Source organism: Ornithorhynchus anatinus, chromosome 2, assembly GCF_004115215.2.
Source record: "Ornithorhynchus anatinus isolate Pmale09 chromosome 2, mOrnAna1.pri.v4, whole genome shotgun sequence".
In the NCBI taxonomy this organism is placed as follows: Eukaryota; Metazoa; Chordata; class Mammalia; order Monotremata; family Ornithorhynchidae; genus Ornithorhynchus; species Ornithorhynchus anatinus.
Window position 1 is genome coordinate 30,890,895 of NC_041729.1, and position 16,619 is coordinate 30,907,513.

Sequence of the window (16,619 nt, forward strand, 5' to 3'; positions counted from 1 at the left end):
GGAGGAGGCGCTCCCCTCGGACGGGGCATTAGGCGGAGGGGGCTCGCCTCCCGTCCTCCGTCCCGAGTTGGCCCCGGGGCGGGGGGGCGGGGGGGCGGCGTCGGCCCGTCGCCGTAGAGACGGTCACTTCCGGTGGGAGGCCCATGGCGGCCGTTTCCCGGCAGCCCCCGCGGCGCGGCGCGGAGCCGAGTCGAGCCGAGTCGAGCCGAGCCGAGCCGAGCCGAGCCGCGGGGCTTGTACACAATCATCATGGCGGCGGCGGCGGGGGCCCCGGATGGTGAGTCCGGGCGGGCGGGTGGCCGCGGGGGAAGCGGGAGAGGCCCCGGCCCCGGCCCCGGAGGAGAAGCAGCCCTCGGCCGTCCTCACGTTGTCCTCGGGGGGAGGCGTGGGGGCAGCGGAAGGCGCTCGGGCGGGTCCGGTCCCGGAGGCCTGTGAGGGAAGGGCCAAGAGAAGCCCCGGCCGGCCGCCTCACGGGGACCAATCCCAGCCACCCCCAGCCTGCCTCCTCAGGGCGAAACCTCCTCCCTCCCCCTCGTCTACGGGGACCTGGTGCCACCCCCTCTGCCCTAGAGAGACCCGGCACCCCTTCTCCATCCCCTAAACACAGCTGGTACACCCCCCCCGGAGAGATCTGGCACCCCCCATCCCTTAGAGACACCTGCCCCCTCCCCTAGAGACAGCCGACACCCTCCCCCACCCCCCAGAGAGAGCTGATACCCCCTCTCCCCTTGAGAGACCTGGCACCCCGCTCCCTTAGAAAGAGCTGGCACCCCCCCCTTAGAGAGATTTCGTACCCCCCCTAAAGAGAGCTGGTACCCACCCCTCCCCAGAGAGAGCTGGCACCTCTCCTAGAGAGAGCTGGCACCCCCCAGAAACAGCTGACATCCCCCCCCCCCAGAGACAGCTGGCAACCTCCCCGCCCCAGAGAGAGGCACCCCCTCTTCTTTAGAGAGAGCTGGCCCCCCCCCCACACCCAGAAACAGCTGACATCCCCCCCTTCCCTAGAGAGAGCTGGCAATCCCCCCCCAGAGAGAGCTGGCACCCCCACCCCAAGAGAGAGCAGGCACCCCCTAGAGACAGCTGGCAACCCCCAAAAAACAGCTGACATCCCCCCCTCCCCTAGAGGCAGCTGGCAACCCCACCCCCCCCCAGAGAGAGGCACCCCCTCTTCCCTAGAGATAGCTGGCACCCCCCCCCCCAGAAAGAGCTGACATCCCCCCCTTCCCTAGAGATAGCTGGCAACTGCCCCCCCCCAGAGAAAGGCACCCCACTCACCTAGAGAGAGCTGGCACCCCCACTCCCCAGAGACAGCTGGCACCCCCTCTTTCCTAGAGAGAGCTGGCACCCCCCAACCCAGAAACCCCTGACATCCCCCCCTCCCCTAGAGATAGCTGGCAACACCCCCCACCCCCGCCGAGACAGGCACCCCTTCTTCCCTAGAGACTGCTGGCACCCCCCTCCCTTAGAGCTGGCAACCCCCCACCCGAGAACTGGCACCCACTCTCCGGAAGCACGTTTCCAAGCTCCTCTCTGTCATCCAAGGGACCCCAAAGCCATATCCGTCCCCCGTCCCCCATCCCCCGCAGATTCCTCCCAGCCTCATTTCACACGCGGCCGGGTTCTATCTCGTTTTTAGACGTCGAAGAACCCGGCATGGAAACGGACAATCCCAAACTGCAGTTGAATTGTGTGGAAACGGGAGAGGAGAACCCTGTGTTGCCTAAGAGCGTCCTGCCGCCGGACCAGGCCCGAGGGGACACCGCCTCCGCCCAGCCTTCCGTCAGCAATGGGGACGAGGCCGAGGCCGGAAAGGAATTGGTGGATTTAAAGATCATTTGGAACAAAAACAAATACGATGTGAAGTTTCCCCTCGACAACACGGGGGCGGAACTGAAGCAGAAGATACACTCGATTACAGGTAAGGTCGTCGGCTAACTTTGCGACTTAATTTCCGGTTTGTTTTTTGACTGATTCTGAGCATTGGCCGGGGGCAAAAAATATTCCGTCTTCATTTCCGTCTTTCTCACCCTAGGTCTCCCACCTGCCATGCAGAAAGTCATGTTTAAGGGACTTCTACCTGAGGAGAAAACATTACGGGAAATCAGAGTGACCAGCGGTGCCAAGATCATGGTAGTTGGTTCAACAATAAATGACGTTCTAGCAGTAAATACTCCCAAAGATTCAGCCCAGCAGGAGTCCAAATCTGAAGAGAATAAGAAGGAGCCACTTTGTAGACAAAAGGTTAGCGGTTTATTGATTGTTAATGGTGCTAAGGCTTTGGGATCAATGCCACCTCTGAGCCTCAGCCCGTTGGCTCCGTTCCACCCTGAAGAAGTTTTTTTTTTCCCCTCCTTGGCCGCGGTCCATCGTAGAAAACTGAGAGACTTCGGTTGCCAAGGAGCCATTGAGTAAAACCGAATGGATTTATTTTCAGCATTGTTTCGTGAGCTTTGATTGAATGTACCCTAAGAACTTGGTTGAAGGGAAGGGAGTTCCCAGGATCCTCTGACCCCGAGCGTTGTCTGGGTTAGCGCATGGAAAGCATTCCTCGCCGATGGCCCTCCGACAACGCTTTCTGGAAACGAGTCTCCCACACCTCTAGGAGAGCTTCAGTCAGGGCTTGGGAGACTACGGTATAACCGAGTTGATAGACGTGTACCCTTCCCACAAGGAGCTTACAGTCTGGTGGGAGGATTTGCCTCCTAAAAGTCCCAGCTGAGCAAAAGAGCACGAGGGGGATAAGGGGGAAAAAACTGGGTTGTTGAATTGACGCATCTAATGGACTGGGGTATCTGCTTAATGCCTCTGAGGCTTTCAGATGAGAGGGAAACTAAAAAATCAAGCCCTTTTGACAAGAGATAAGGTTCATTAATTTGATCTCCTAAAGATTTCACAGTCCTGTGGGCAGCTGCTTCATTTGTTGTGGGGCCATCACCACCTCAATGTGCTTGGCAAATCTTTTAGCTGTGAGCGTGTGCTTCTGTTCTTAACCACTAATTTTGTCAGTGTTTAACCTCCTCTGGGGACAGGGTACTCCTCTTTAAATGCAGGGCTTGGGTTTCTGGCTCCTCCCCACACAGAAGTGTCTGTCTTCAAAAGGGACTAGTAAAGCGTGACTTAATTATACTATTAATTTAATGCCTTTGAATCCCCCAGTGGGGATCGTTATGAGGCATCACGCTGCCTGATGGGACCCAAACTCTGAATCATTACAGTCTCCCGAGTGTGCCAGAGTCAAGCCAGCGCGTGAAGGGACGGAAGTCTGTGCCATCCAGGCATTTCTGGGAACTGCCCAATCCTCTCATTTTATGAAAATAATACACCAGCATGAATTTCTACTACTGTTTTCTCTCCCACGGTCCCCGAAAGGGGAAAAGTTCCTCTTGATTGGCGGCATGCCAGCGTGACTAGTGTCCACTTCCCCTCCTGCTCTGTGGATGTGTGCTGAGCGCCTAGAGCTCCAGCAAAAGTTAAAAATGGAAGAGAGATTCCAGGTGGTGGGGAGGAGGAGTTTGTGGTTTTCCTGGCCAGGTTTGGGGGGTGGGCGTCGGGGGGATTTTAGGATTTGAGATCTCCTGACTTCCAGGTGGAAGATAAATCAGTATTTTTTTTTTTCTATTTTATAATTGATGCCTTGGAACTCACTGTAAAAAAGCAATAAGCTTCTTTCCCGGTCATACAGAAATGTGTTCAAATGGGTGACTTGGCGAGAGTTTAACCCTGGCTTACCGGGTGCCAAGAATTAGCGGTCTGTCTTGGTGCTTCTGCAACTGGTCTTTCCAAAGGCTAGAGAACAGACAGAAGGGTTGTGCCATTATTGACCCGACAGATTGTTAATTCATCTGCCCAGCCTGAGACCGAAACCTTCCAGTCTTGCCCTGTCAGTAATATAAAGTTCAGGTAGGCCGAAATGGGAAACGAACTCTGTATCTGGGGAGGAAAAGAAGGCATTGGTTGATTTTAATTGACCTGAGGGATCCCCGAAGTTAGCCGGGTTAACGTCCAGATATCTGGCGTGGGTTTGGTTTCCCGGCGGCATAGAGCTGCTGGACCACTTTTGGGCTGGTGGGAGCAGGGCAGTAGTAAACACCACACTTCAGCCGTGTTTCTCTAGATTCTAATTTTTGACTTATGTTCTAGCAACACAGAAAAGTGTTAGATAAAGGAAAACCTGAAGACGTGATGCCTTCGGTTAAGGGTGCCCAGGTAAGCAAAGCCACTTGACCCGTTGTGCTCATTCTGAAATCTGTGACCACTAAAATGTTTGTGGTTTTTCTGAAGCTTCCTCCACCTCTTCTTCCCCGTACTGTTTTGTAGGAGAAAACAGTCGCCGTTTCTTGCGTTCTGTAGCTCAGCTTCTCTATCTTTGTTGTTCCCTTCAGTTGTCTCAGTGGCCCTTATTACCGCAATGGTTCTTGTCTTGCGTTTCCAGGAGCGGCTGCCAACGGTACCGTTATCGGGCATGTACAATAAGACAGGAGGAAAAGTGAGACTTACCTTTAAACTAGAGCAAGATCAACTGTGGATCGGCACTAAAGGTACCAGGCCGCTATTGTACAGTCTCCTTAACGGCTCTACGTCCAGAATCCTCTCATTTTGGTGTAACTTGGCGGTTTTCTAAGTCGGCCCCTCGTCCGGGATGTCTTTTTTTCACCCAGCAGCAGCTCAGGCTGCCCGGCTTGGCTTGGAGTCCAATAGTTAGGCGTGTTTCAGCTAGCATCCTTAACTCTTCCCCTCTTCATCTCTGACTTTGCCCTCCAGTAATGCCTATCGTGAGTTTCCGGCCAAACCCTTCCAGAGCCTGCTGATTTTTTTTGGCCGGCTCCACTTCTGGAGCCGTGGATTCCGTGCCCTCTGCATCTGGGCTGTAGGAACGGGTTTCCTTTTATATTGGATTCTACTACCTGCAAGCTTCAACTGGTACCCCCTTGTTCTCATGTCATTGGATTTGGTGGAAAGCAATTCTAAGTCCACCTTTGTCTCCCCCTTTTGTCAAAGATAAGACCTTTCATAGATGGCTCTTCAACACCGTTAACTTTACCCACTGAACCAAAGCAGCTGAATGTCCCCTTTCTTAGTCGAGAGACTTCCGATTTCAGTGGAGAACTTATGAAAATTTGGGGGAAATGTCTTCCACGTTATGGTCAGATTCATCTTTGTTCAGGAACAGTCACTGGGATCTCACCTACTACTCTGTGCGAAGCACTGACTCAGTGCTTGGGTGAGTACAAATAGAGAGATAATCGGTGACCTCAAGGAGCTTACTATCTAATGGGGGAGGCAGACCCAAGATAATTTATGGATAAGAAGAAAAAGAGAATGGAAAAATTTTTTTTCTTTCCTTCCTGATTTCTCTGTTGGTGAAGTGTGTAGTTTCACCTTTTAGTTGGAAATACAGTGTTTGAGATGTCAAACCCCCATTCCTTCCCGTTGCCTCATCACACCTGCGTCAACCCGTTTTCTTGTACTTTTGCCACGGCACATTGTCTGAACCCTGTCTTCTCCTCAGTCCCCTGACTCTCCCACCCCTTAACCTCCCCTCACTCTGATCATTGCCCACAACCCCCACCACCTCACTATCTCACCATTTTTATAAAATACCCTAAATCGTAGCTCATTCCTCCTGATGTGTAACGTTATAGCCAGAGTAAAAGTCATAGAATTATTGGGTGTTGTTTAAAGGCCCTGTCCGAGGCAGACCTGCATGGCACGAGGGAAGAGCCGTGGTCCTGAAAGCTGGAGGTTCCGGATTTGAGTCCTGGCTCTGACACCCGTTCCCTGTGTGGCCTTGGGCAAGTCACTTACTTAACATCCCCATGGCTCAGTTTTCCCAACTGTAAATTGGGGCGAGGGGGGTAATAATACCTGAACCCTACTTCGTTGGGGCGTTGTGAGGAATAAATAACTAAATAATGTAAAGCACCACCCAGAAACACAAAAGCAGCGTGGCTTAGTGGAAAGAGCACGGGCTTGCGAGTCAGAGGACCTGGGCTCTAATCCCGGCTCTGCCACCTGTCTGCTGTGTAGTCTTGGGCAAGCCACTTGTCTGTGCCTTAAATTACCTCATCTGTAAAATGAGGATCAAGACTGCAAGCCCCACATGGGGCGACCTGATTTCCTTGTATCTGCCCCAGCACTTAGAACAGTCTTGGTACCTTTTAAGTGCTTAACGAATACTGTTATAAGCATGAAAATCTAGTTGTTTGGTTATTTTTAGCAGCCAACATTGTTTGTGAGTCCCGCAAGGAGAAAATACCCTTTCTGCTCTGAAAAGTTTGTCCTGTTCAGAGTTAAAGACCCCACTTAACATCTGCACCTGAATAGTCCTGCCCAAGAGTCCAGTGATTGTGCATGTTCCGTGTTCACTCCTAAGCAGTCTAATCAGGCACGGATAGCACTGATAAAGATCATCTTGTTTTTAAGGAAGTTAGCCAGCAAGCTAAGCTTCGGAGTTCGGAGGATTTAAAGAGTAAAAAACATGTTCAGCATGATCAGGAAGAAAATATTGGAAGGGAACCCGGAGTGCTGACTAATGGTTTCGTATGTCAAATGGACTGAAATATGAGTGCCTTTTAATAATCACTGCAATTTTACGTATCTTAGAGAGAACTGAAAAACTACCCATGGGATCCATTAAAAATGTGGTCAGTGAACCTATTGAAGGACATGAAGATTATCACATGATGGTAAGTAATTCATCTGGCTCAGTAATAGGATAAATTTATTAATTCCAACAACAACAACAAAAAAAAAACTCAGTTCTTTTCTGGGAAGACACTGAAATTTGATTTGTTAGAAGATAGAAGCTATCTTTCTATTAGAATTTAAAACCAGACAGTGAATCTATAGGCCTTTCTGTGGCATGTTAATGGGCTTCCCCCTGATGCTAAGGTTTTGTTGTGTTTTTTTTTTTAAATCCTATGGCATTAGGTTGAGTAAAGGTGGCAACTTTTGCAGAAACTCAGTGTTACCTGTTTAAATGAATGCGGTTTTGCTTTGAAGCCAGGAAAATAATTATACTCAGTGGTATTAACTGAGGAGTTTTCATTTTAAAGTTTCTGTCCTCTGAGGTCTGGGAGTGGAGTTGAGGGAGTAAATTTACTGGTTTGCTAGCATTATCAAGAACTTCAAACCACCACATTTAATCCACTGGAGAAAGATCAGTCTAATAGATGCTAAGTGCTGCAAAATGATCTGATTTCCCCACAGAACTATGGGCAGTGTACGTGGGCGTTCGCAAGGTTCTGCACATGTGCTAATGATGTTGCAATTTGTCCTCTTCTCCTTACTTACTTTCAGTCTCTAAGTAGTGCTGGCCCTCAATGATTAGAGAAATTAGATTTGTATAAATACGAGTCGTTTCCAATTCTGGAACGTTTCAGGGATATTAGCCACATGTACAATTCTACTAATAGCATTCTCTCATTTTACATCTGTTTTCAGAGTGGTGTGACACTCAGAGTAATTGCAGTTCCCTAATTAATTAGATGCCCTATTGTAACAATTAAAAATACCCATTAAAGTATAAACTTTGACAGGCAGGAGGTAGGCGAGGTGGGGTTTTTTGTTTGTTTGTTTTGTGTCATTCCCCACAGGGCCTATCTCAGTTCTCCAAGCAAATTAGCGATTCATTCAGTACTGTGACTGGTGACATTTTAAAATCTAAACCCAGTTCAATCAGTGGGTTTGTGTCCCTCTCCTTGAATTTCAGATTACAGTAATGAAGTTTCACTGTCGACATGGTGTGATGGAATAGCTTGCCTGGTGGAAGATGCTGGTTGGGCAGGAACTTGAGTCCATCCGGCTCCCCACTTCCCCCCACCCCCCCAAAAAAAATCTTACTGGATGAACAGACTGGAATGACTTCTTTGGCTTGTGTAGGGCAGTGAGGAGTTGAGCCTTAGTAACCCAGGCCTTGTTGCCTAATCAATTTCCTGTGTGGCTGGGGGAATGCCGGCTTCCAGGCGCTCCAGTCCTGACACTGGGGAAGAGTCTACGATGACAGCCCAGTCTGACAGCCCAGTCTGACGTACTCTAAGCCCCCTAGGGCCTTGGCCAGGGAGAGATCTGGCCCAGTAGCCTAGATCCAAAGCAGGTAGGCTCTTAGCCCAGTCCCCTAGAAAGGGTCTCTCCCAGAGATTCCCCTTTTTCAGGGGAGCCTGGTGGTGGCAGGTTCTACTCCTTCAAGAGGGTGATAAACATTTTCCCGTGGTTGTGCGTCTCCCCTACTCTTCCTTCCTCCCCTCACTCACCTCCTGTGTGTTTTCCAAAGTCCCATGCTGCAGTAGCAAGGTCAGGGAATCACCATTTGGCTAAAAATCTGGTACCGAGGTTAATGGTGATGATGATTGAGGTATTTATAGGTATTAAGCACTGGGATAGATGCAAGATAATAATTTCAGACATAATCCTTGTCCTGCATGAAGGTCGCAGTCTAAGGGAGAGGGAGAACAGGTATTTCATCCCCATTTAACAGAAGGGGAAGCTGAGACACAGAGAAGCTAAGTGGCTTGCCCAAGATCACACAGCAAGCAAGTGGCAGAGCCCGGATTAGAACCCAGGTCTTCTGACTCCCAGGCCCTTGCTCTTTCCTTTTGGTCTTGCTGGTTACAAGGTTGTAACATTGTCACGTAGTAGTAATTGCATCTATTGCATGCCTACAGAACACGTGGTGGGTTGGGGGTAATATAACGGAAGACGAAAACACGTGGCCTCCCCCACAAGAAGCAGGGTACGGTGTCATTAAGGAGAAAAAAATAAAAGTATTTACAAATAGTAGAATCTGAGTAATAATTGAGTGCACATTTCTGCACAAGTGCAAGAGTTGTGCACTTCCTGCATTAGCTTCAAACTCTGAATCTTGTGATTTCCCCAGCTCCGTCAGCAGCCTCAGTCACTACTGCTGCCTAGTGGTTTGTCCAGAAATACATTTGCTCTTCTGAGCAGGGCGGCTCTGATTATTTAGGGTTTGGTTCACCACTCTTTTTATTTCTAATCTCATTTTGAAACTCTGGGCAACAGGGTGAATGTGAGGTGTCTTGGTAACTGAATAGATTGAAAAGAAATGATGCAGTTATTGACTTTATGAGGGGATGTTTAGTTGAAGTGGACAGAAGTCCATTCCTTGCTCCTGGAAATGAAATCCAAAGGGACACATTCTTTTCTGCTCTTGCTGCCACTGGGAATCATTCTGCCTTCGTCCGGAGGAGAATAATCCACCTTCGCGTCATATAATAATAATAATGGCATTTGTTCAGCGCTTACTATGTGCCAAGCACTCTTCTAAGCACTGGAGAAGATACCAGGTAATCAGGTTGTCCCACGTGGGGCTCGCAGTCTTCATCCCCATTTTATAGATGAGGTAACTGAGGCACAGAGAAGTTAATTGGCTCACCCAAGGTCACCCAGCAGACAGGTGGCGGAGCCAGGATTAGAACCCACGTCATTTGACTCCCAAGCCCCTGCTCGTCGAAGGATCACCTAGAGGACTGAGTTAAGCTCTCTGTGGGCAGGGAATGTCTGTTGTATCGTACTCTCCCAAGCACTTAGTACAGTGCTCTGCACCCAGTAAACGCCCAATAAATGATTGGCTGACAGTACAGGCATTTGACTCCCCCCGCCTTTTTTGAATTAGAAAGATGGGAAGTAGGTTAATGGATTTACAGAGAGATGTAACTTTCCCCGTTGTTGCCGTCCTGTTCATTTTAGGGCCTTTGGGACTGAAATTGAACTTGGTTTCCTTTTTCCCTTTCAGGCATTTCAGTTGGGTCCTACGGAAGCCTCATACTACTGGGTGTATTGGGTTCCAACTCAATATGTGGATGCAATCAAAGACACTGTGCTGGGAAAATGGCAGTATTTTTGAAATCACTTTCACCTCTGGCACAGGAGACTGACCTAAACCTAAGGACACTGCTGGGAGAGGCCTGCGACGTCCCTGGATTTCACAGGACTGGAACTTTTATTAAGAAAATCCACCCTGAGGCGACATTGAGTGAAGCCAGAGGTGATGTACTTTCACCCTTAGTTTACTTTTTAACTTAAAATTGCAGAGTCCCTTCCCCGCAGTCAGCTTCAAAGTATATTTAAAGTGGATAAGATGGAAACGAATAAATGTAAATTCAGAATGTGTCGGTGTGGAATGCTCTTAAATCTGCTGAGGAGCAGATCTCCCGGCTCTAAGTTTGGAACAAGAAATCATCACTGTGTTGCCCAGTCTGTGTGGATTTTGAAACAGAAGGCAAATATTTTCAGAAGTCCTTGGTTGCACACCAAGGGTTTGAATTAACTCGACTAATTTGTTGTGGCTGAGAACTTTGAGACTCGCTTATTTTCTCTCAAATCAACTCTATAAACAGTATGCAAACTGGGAGTGGGGTGGGGGGGGGGCTAGATTAGTAAGCCATATTTTTTCTGGCCTTTTCAGGTTTGACTCTTTCCCTCCCCCACCTCACCCCAAGAGCAGAATTGAACTTTTGATTGTGTTTTTTCAGCCCAAAGATAGTTTTTGTACCTTCTCACCCCCCACACCAGCCCCTACTGTTTATCTGGTAGGGCTGGTTCTCGTGATTTTCCTCTCAGATTCTGACCGTCACGAGCTGGGGGAGAAAAATGTCTCTGATGGCGCCCGGTAGCACGCTCACCTTGGGGCAGAGCTAAACTTAAAGGAGGTATCTATCCATTTCCTACTCTCCTAAATTCTGCCCTTATGGTCCAGCATGTCTATGCAGCTTGTTTTCTGACACAGTTGCAGCCAACAGTATTGCGAACGAGGTTTAGGATCCCTAAGTTGGCAGTTTGGGCAGGAAATGTGGCAGTATTTCATTATCCATCAGCCAACCCTCTGTCATGAGCCTGAGTGTTAGAAATGGAGCCCTTTTCCTTGGTGCCATCTTCATTTGTCAGGATCCAAGTGCTGGTTTACCAGGGTAAGGCAGAAAGGTTGAAGATCTGTCCGGGAACCAAACTGGGAAAAAAATCCCTTGTTAGCCACCCCGCCTTGGACATGTCCTATTTGCCCCTTGACAGTGAAATCTGACCGTTATACTTGGATGGTTGCTCCTCATCCGTGTGCCATCCAGCCATTTCCTTTACCCCCCACCCCCAGCCATCCTGCTCAAGTGGCCTTTATCTCAAGTTCTGTCAAAGTGAGTCTTTTCTTGAAAGGAGCCTGCCATTATTTGATAGTATTAAAATGGCAAGATTGAAAGCATTGGATCTGCATTGGATGCCTCACTTGGGTTCCCAATCTTAATCCCCCGAGAAACACTTTTACACTTTGTTGGGATTTCCAGGTTTTTGGTTGTTTTCTTTTTTTCCCCTTGGACTACGCTAGTAGAGTTACTAGAGACTTTGGAGCTGGAAACTCACTTTTTATAGTTGCCTGTGTGTTAAAATATTTTCTTCCTTTTGTCATCCTCTTTGAACTAGTCAAGCCTGGATTTTATTTTTCCCCTCGCCCTCCCTCACTCCCATTTTTAGAATCACCTGGGCACATTGGCACATAAGGAGGCCCCACTTTGAGATTATAAAGCATCCCCGTCCTCCGCCTTTGTGCTTCTCTCCCAGCATTTGCACTCTCAGAATTCAGCAGGAGGGGAATCAGTGTGGTATTGGGAGAGAGGAGTCAAAACCAAACTGATGAAGTAAGATTAAAAATCCAGTTACAGACTTTAGAAGATCAGGAGAACTATAATGAATGTGTGTCTAGGGCTAAATCAACACAGCAATTTGAAGAAATGAGTGTTTCAAAGTAATAGATCCTGTACTTAACAGGGCTAAGACTAGCAGCCACGGTTCCAATCTAACAAGAGAACTTGGTGCCTACCAAACTTTTCATTGCCATTCAGTGGAGAAGGGTTGAATGAGGTTGTCGGGCTCATAGGTAAAAAAGACACTTTTGTTTTTTGTTTTGTTGTAAGAGTATACCCTCCCCCTTACTCCTAATGTGCGTGTCCCCCTGTCCCCCTCCAATCTGCTCATTTGATAGCTGCTGCTACCGGGGAACCTGCCTCCTTTACCCCACCCAGAGTCTGGGTACTGCCCCCAAGGCCCGGCCTGATAATGGTCAAGACCGGCGAGAGGCCTGAAACACTGAAGTATTCTGTGACATCAGCACTTCACCCCAACCAACGATTGCTGGGACAGTCTTGCTCACCTGGTTGGCACTGACTGTGGAACTGCTATTTTAATTTGCCACTTAACCTTTAACCTGGCCCCATTTGGAAGCGTGGCAAGGAAACCTTTTCTTCCGCCCCCCACCTGCTTCAGAGGAAAATTCCTCTCCCCAAAGCACCCTTGCCTTGTGCAGACATATACGTGGTGTTTTCTGTGGGTATTCATTTGAGGCAACTATGCAGCATAAACCAACGAGAAATCATTTTTCACCTTTATTCCCACATGTACTTTGGAAATCCTGGCTTTCACAAAGGGTAATCTGCTTTTAAAAAAAAAAAATTTGTATTAAAATTGTTCCTGTGTATGTGTAGGAAGATCATTTTAATATTGCTTTAGTAAGGGCACAACTATATATATATTGAGGTTTCGAAGAAACTCTCTGACCAGTCTCCATTTCTTGCAAAAAAAAAAAAAAGTAGCACAGCATTTATGCATCAAGTTTTTGTGTACAATGTTCAATGTCCACAGCAGGTTTACAGTTACAGTGTATGAAGGAAAGTGTATGTGTTCTTTAGCTGCCCTTCACTACTGCTTCATCCCGCTGCAATGCAAATATAGCCAGTAATGTTTTGGCATTCTTGGTTGCAATTATCGATTCTCCCATTTCCTCCTGTTTTCTCATCCATTGACCTGCTCCATTTTCCCTCCCCTCAAAGGTAAAGTGAAGATGTTTTTTTTCCTTCTTGTCCCCATTGACGTGAGGCTTTCAGAGGCTCTGTCTGGCCTCCCCAGTATCTCGCTAGTGTTTGTGTAAATGCTCAGCCTGAAGCTAGTCTGCTCATCTCTAGCTGGATAGTACAGTAAAGAGGATTTAATCGGATGTCATATTTTCCCCTTAATTTGTGCTTTGTGCTTACTTAGAGAGAGACTACAAATATAACAGTATCATATAGGATAGATTTTTATGCCTCTCCGGCTGGGAGAGTCAAAGAGATTGAATTGAGCCTACCGCAAATCTCCGGGAGGACACTGTAAGGAACCTTCCCCCTTTATACAGTCTTCAGGTGTCTGTGGAGCTGTGGGGGAAGTAATCAATCTCAGGGACAGTGGAAGAAGGAAAAATCTAAAGAAGCCACTGACTGGGCAGGTGTATCCTTTTTAGCTCTTCTGTTTCAGTCTTTTTCGGGACCGTAACTGGCCTCTGAGAAGACTTACTCCCCCAGTCCTTTCAGAGGTTGGTTTGTTTTTCTTGTTTTGTTTCGTTTTTTGGCCGAAGTTCTGTGAAAAGCACCCCCCACCCGACTCTCTCTTATAGGTAAAATCAAGATCGACCTTTTCCTCTCAATCACTCCCGTGATCAGCTCCTGTCACGCGAAGGTTCGGAACCGGTCCCCTTGACCGTGTGACTAATTTCCGCTCTAGTCGGAGAGCGGAAGATCTTGAGAAAGCAGAGGCAGGTTGCTCTAACCTGGGCTCCGATCATTGGTGGCAGTTCTCCTCTGCCCGTCCCCACGACCTTGCGGACCGGCAGAGAGAATAGCCAAAGCCTGGAGAATGCAAGGGAACGGTTTCTGGAAACGAAGGGAGACGGGTACCCGCAGCTAGAGAGGCCGAATGCTTCTAGTGTGTTACCTCTTTTCCACAGAGCCCTTTATGTGCTTTTATCCTGGCCAGAATAGTACTGTCTGACCCTCCATTTTCTCTGTGTTGGCCACAACTGTAAGCACCTTCCTGATTGTATTTTGCATAAGAATAAAGAGGCCTAGTCATCCCGTTGGGCCTGGGCCTCCGAATGTATGCCCCGTGATCAAGTCTGTCATTACTGTACTTGGAACTCTTCGGTGTTAAAGTGAAGATTTTACTGTGAGATGGAACTGTTCCTAGCAGCAGTAGAACCTTTTAAAGACTAAGGAAGCACTTTGATGAATCTCTTGGGCACAGACAAAGAACACCAACCAGGTGAACTGGGAGAAAACCAAACCCCTCTCCCCGCCCCAGTTTGTAATTCATGTAACCTGATGTCAGCACGTTGGTTCTGTTCCTCAATTCATTGCTGCTTTACTTTTGAAAGAGCCAAAGAGATTAATTCCTCCCCCCCCTCCGTCGCCCCCCCACATTGCCATGTCTGTAAAAGTTTGCCATATTTCAATGGGAAGGGTCTTTTTCCCTTTGGCTCCTCTCTCTTTTTCCTCCTCATTCTAAAGTACTAATGTGCCTGTAAGAGCAAACCATCGCATTTGCTCAGAAATCTGACCGTGCTTCAGTGGCTTGGTGTGCCAATTTGGCGGTGCAAGGTTTTGCTTTCAACGTTCTCCTTCCACAGCGCCCACTCTCCGTCTCCCGCTCGCCTCTCTTCCCTCGAAAAATAACTTATCGTGTGGCTTGGTCATCTAATAATTCACCTCCTTCTGGTCTTGGATTCTTAGATGGGTCTGCCTCCCTCAAGGCTGTCCTCTCAAAACGCTATGGGTGGGCGGGAGAATTGTGATTCTGGGCACCTTGGTAGGTTTGATCTCCCAGGGAAAGAATGGCTTTGTTGAATTCCCAGTGATTCTGGATTTGGACCACTTCTTAAAAGCATGTTAAACCGATTGATTTTTAATTAAAAGAAACACACACAACTGCAGAGTTATTGGAAAATTGAAATATGAGTACCATACTGGTATCTTTGAATAATCAAAAGCCTGTTTTGGAGGAGATGAAAAAGATTTAGTCTATTAGATTTGCACTGCTGGAATTTTTTTAAGTGTAACCTTAATGGTTAGCCTGTTGTTTTATTCTGTAAGACTAGTCTTTCCAATTAAAGTTTGATAATTAAGTATCTGTGTCCTTGTTTTTTTTTAATATCCCTCACAATTTCATCATGTGGAAATGACCAAAAACACAAGCCAACTCCTATCAAGAATTGGAGGCGAGGACTATTTCTTTGCAAACTTTCCCCTCCGCTTCGTTGGAGAAAGGGAGTTGGGGGTGGCAGTAGTGTGTGGACGGGAGTGGTTGGGAAGGAATACAAATTGAATTTACAAAGGTGAAGCTACTCTTTTAATGAAGAAAATGGATTTAGGTGCCACGGTGAGCATTCCAATAAACCTGCATTATTGAGCTGTCTTCACATAGGATCTAGACAGTGTCTCATTCTCCCATCAATAGCATTTGAAATGGATTGAGGGTTGGGGGAGAGAGAAATTGTTCACTTAGTTTACAGATGAGAAACAGGCACAGGGTGGTGAGCTCGTTATGGGCAGAGATCATGTCTAACCGTACTTTTCCAAACGGTATAGTGTTAGGCACAGTTAACACTCAGTAAATATCTTTGATTGGTTCAGTGACTTGCCCCACAAAACCTCCCACTTAAGTCTTCCGACTCCCAATCAAGCGCCACCCAGAAATCCGCACTCTGTCCAATCACCCAAAGAGATTCTGATTCTTTCACTGTGATGGAGTCCTTTCCAGCAGAGAGTAGCTGGTGACGACCTGGTTTCCTCTTGGTTTGATCATGGTATTGGCCCTCTCTTTGGCAGGACTTGAATCATCAAGGTTCTAACCCTGGGCCTTGGATGGGTCTATGCAAAGGGAGGGATGGGAGAACGCCTCGGCCTGAAGAAGAGCCCAGTAAAAGGTGGCTTTTCTTCCTCTAGTCCTGTTTTTCAAATTGAGAGTCCCATGAATTATTGACATATTTATCCATAAAAGGTAAGAGACTCTTGGGTGTGCTTAAAGTGAGTGTCAAAGTCTTTAGGCAGTTCAGACCAAGGATATGTGATTTGTGAGGGTGGGGATTATGTTTATCCACTCGGTTGTTATTGTGCTATGCCCACGCTCCCAAATACCACTGATTAAAGCGAGGATGGATGAATTGTTCCTATCTGGCCGAATAAACGGCTTCTCTACTCTGCAGAGAAGGGGAGGCTGGCCCAGTGGGACTCGGGCTTCTCCCTCAATGATAGATCATTCTGTAGTTGCACCATGCTAAATGTAGGGCTACAGGAGCCCTCTGAAGCCCTCAGAGAGGAGGAAAGGTAAGTAGTGAAATGGTGCGACTGGGACTGAAAAAGCAGTGCCTCTTCCTGACTTTTTTGTTGGTTTGTTTATTCACACTTGTGTGGATGTACACCTGGGAGAATGAGAATCCTGTCTGAGCTATCTTTGGCTTCAGCGGCAACACTGATGATGGGGAGATTGTATCCGTGAGCGCAAGTGATGCTGGGGAATGACCGTCTTGAACACAGTGGCTCTGAAAATGGAGTTGGGCATCTATGCTGGACCTTGCCTGAAAATTGCTCAGACACCAAGGGTGCTGTGGTGACACTGCTTTCCATCAACTAGAACTCAGACTTTTTTTTCTAAGAACTTCAGTTTAAGCTTGAGAGAAGTGGAGGAAGTGTGTTTTACAGCCAACAGAACACATGCTTATTGTTTTGCAGTTGTAATGACCTGCTCTGAGCCCTTCATGCTGACCCGATTCCCCAGGCAGGCAGAAGGGGGTTGGTAAGAAAGTGTTA

At 47.8% G+C, this 16,619-nt stretch overlaps 2 protein-coding genes across 2 annotated transcripts in view; both read left to right on the forward strand.

The window, feature by feature from the left end:
• Positions 1-185: 185 nt before the first annotated feature.
• UBFD1 (ubiquitin family domain containing 1) lies at positions 186-14,935 on the forward strand. The gene is made up of 7 exons (XM_029058638.2): positions 186-277; positions 1,637-1,918; positions 2,033-2,241; positions 4,141-4,206; positions 4,433-4,538; positions 6,604-6,686; positions 9,889-14,935. The coding sequence occupies exons 1-7, from the start codon at positions 250-252 to the stop codon at positions 10,042-10,044; spliced, it is 930 nt and encodes a 309-aa protein (XP_028914471.1). The 5' UTR covers positions 186-249; the 3' UTR covers positions 10,045-14,935.
• ERN2 (endoplasmic reticulum to nucleus signaling 2) overlaps positions 10,868-16,619 on the forward strand; it is a 34,001-nt gene continuing 28,249 nt past the window's right edge. Inside the window, exons 1-3 of the mRNA XM_039911281.1 lie at positions 10,868-10,928; positions 13,433-13,494; positions 14,544-14,619. Coding sequence (XP_039767215.1) covers positions 10,868-10,928; positions 13,433-13,494; positions 14,544-14,619 — 199 coding nt within the window. The remainder of the gene's footprint in view (positions 10,929-13,432; positions 13,495-14,543; positions 14,620-16,619) is intronic.

Coding starts and splice junctions, on each gene's coding strand:
- UBFD1 (XM_029058638.2), top strand. CDS start 250: ATGGCGGCGGCGGCGGGGGCCCCGGATG. Junction 2,242..4,140: donor AGCCACTTTGTAGACAAAAG/GTTAGCGGTTTA, acceptor CTTATGTTCTAG/CAACACAGAAAAGTGTTAGA. Junction 6,687..9,888: donor ATGAAGATTATCACATGATG/GTAAGTAATTCA, acceptor CCTCTGGCACAG/GAGACTGACCTAAACCTAAG.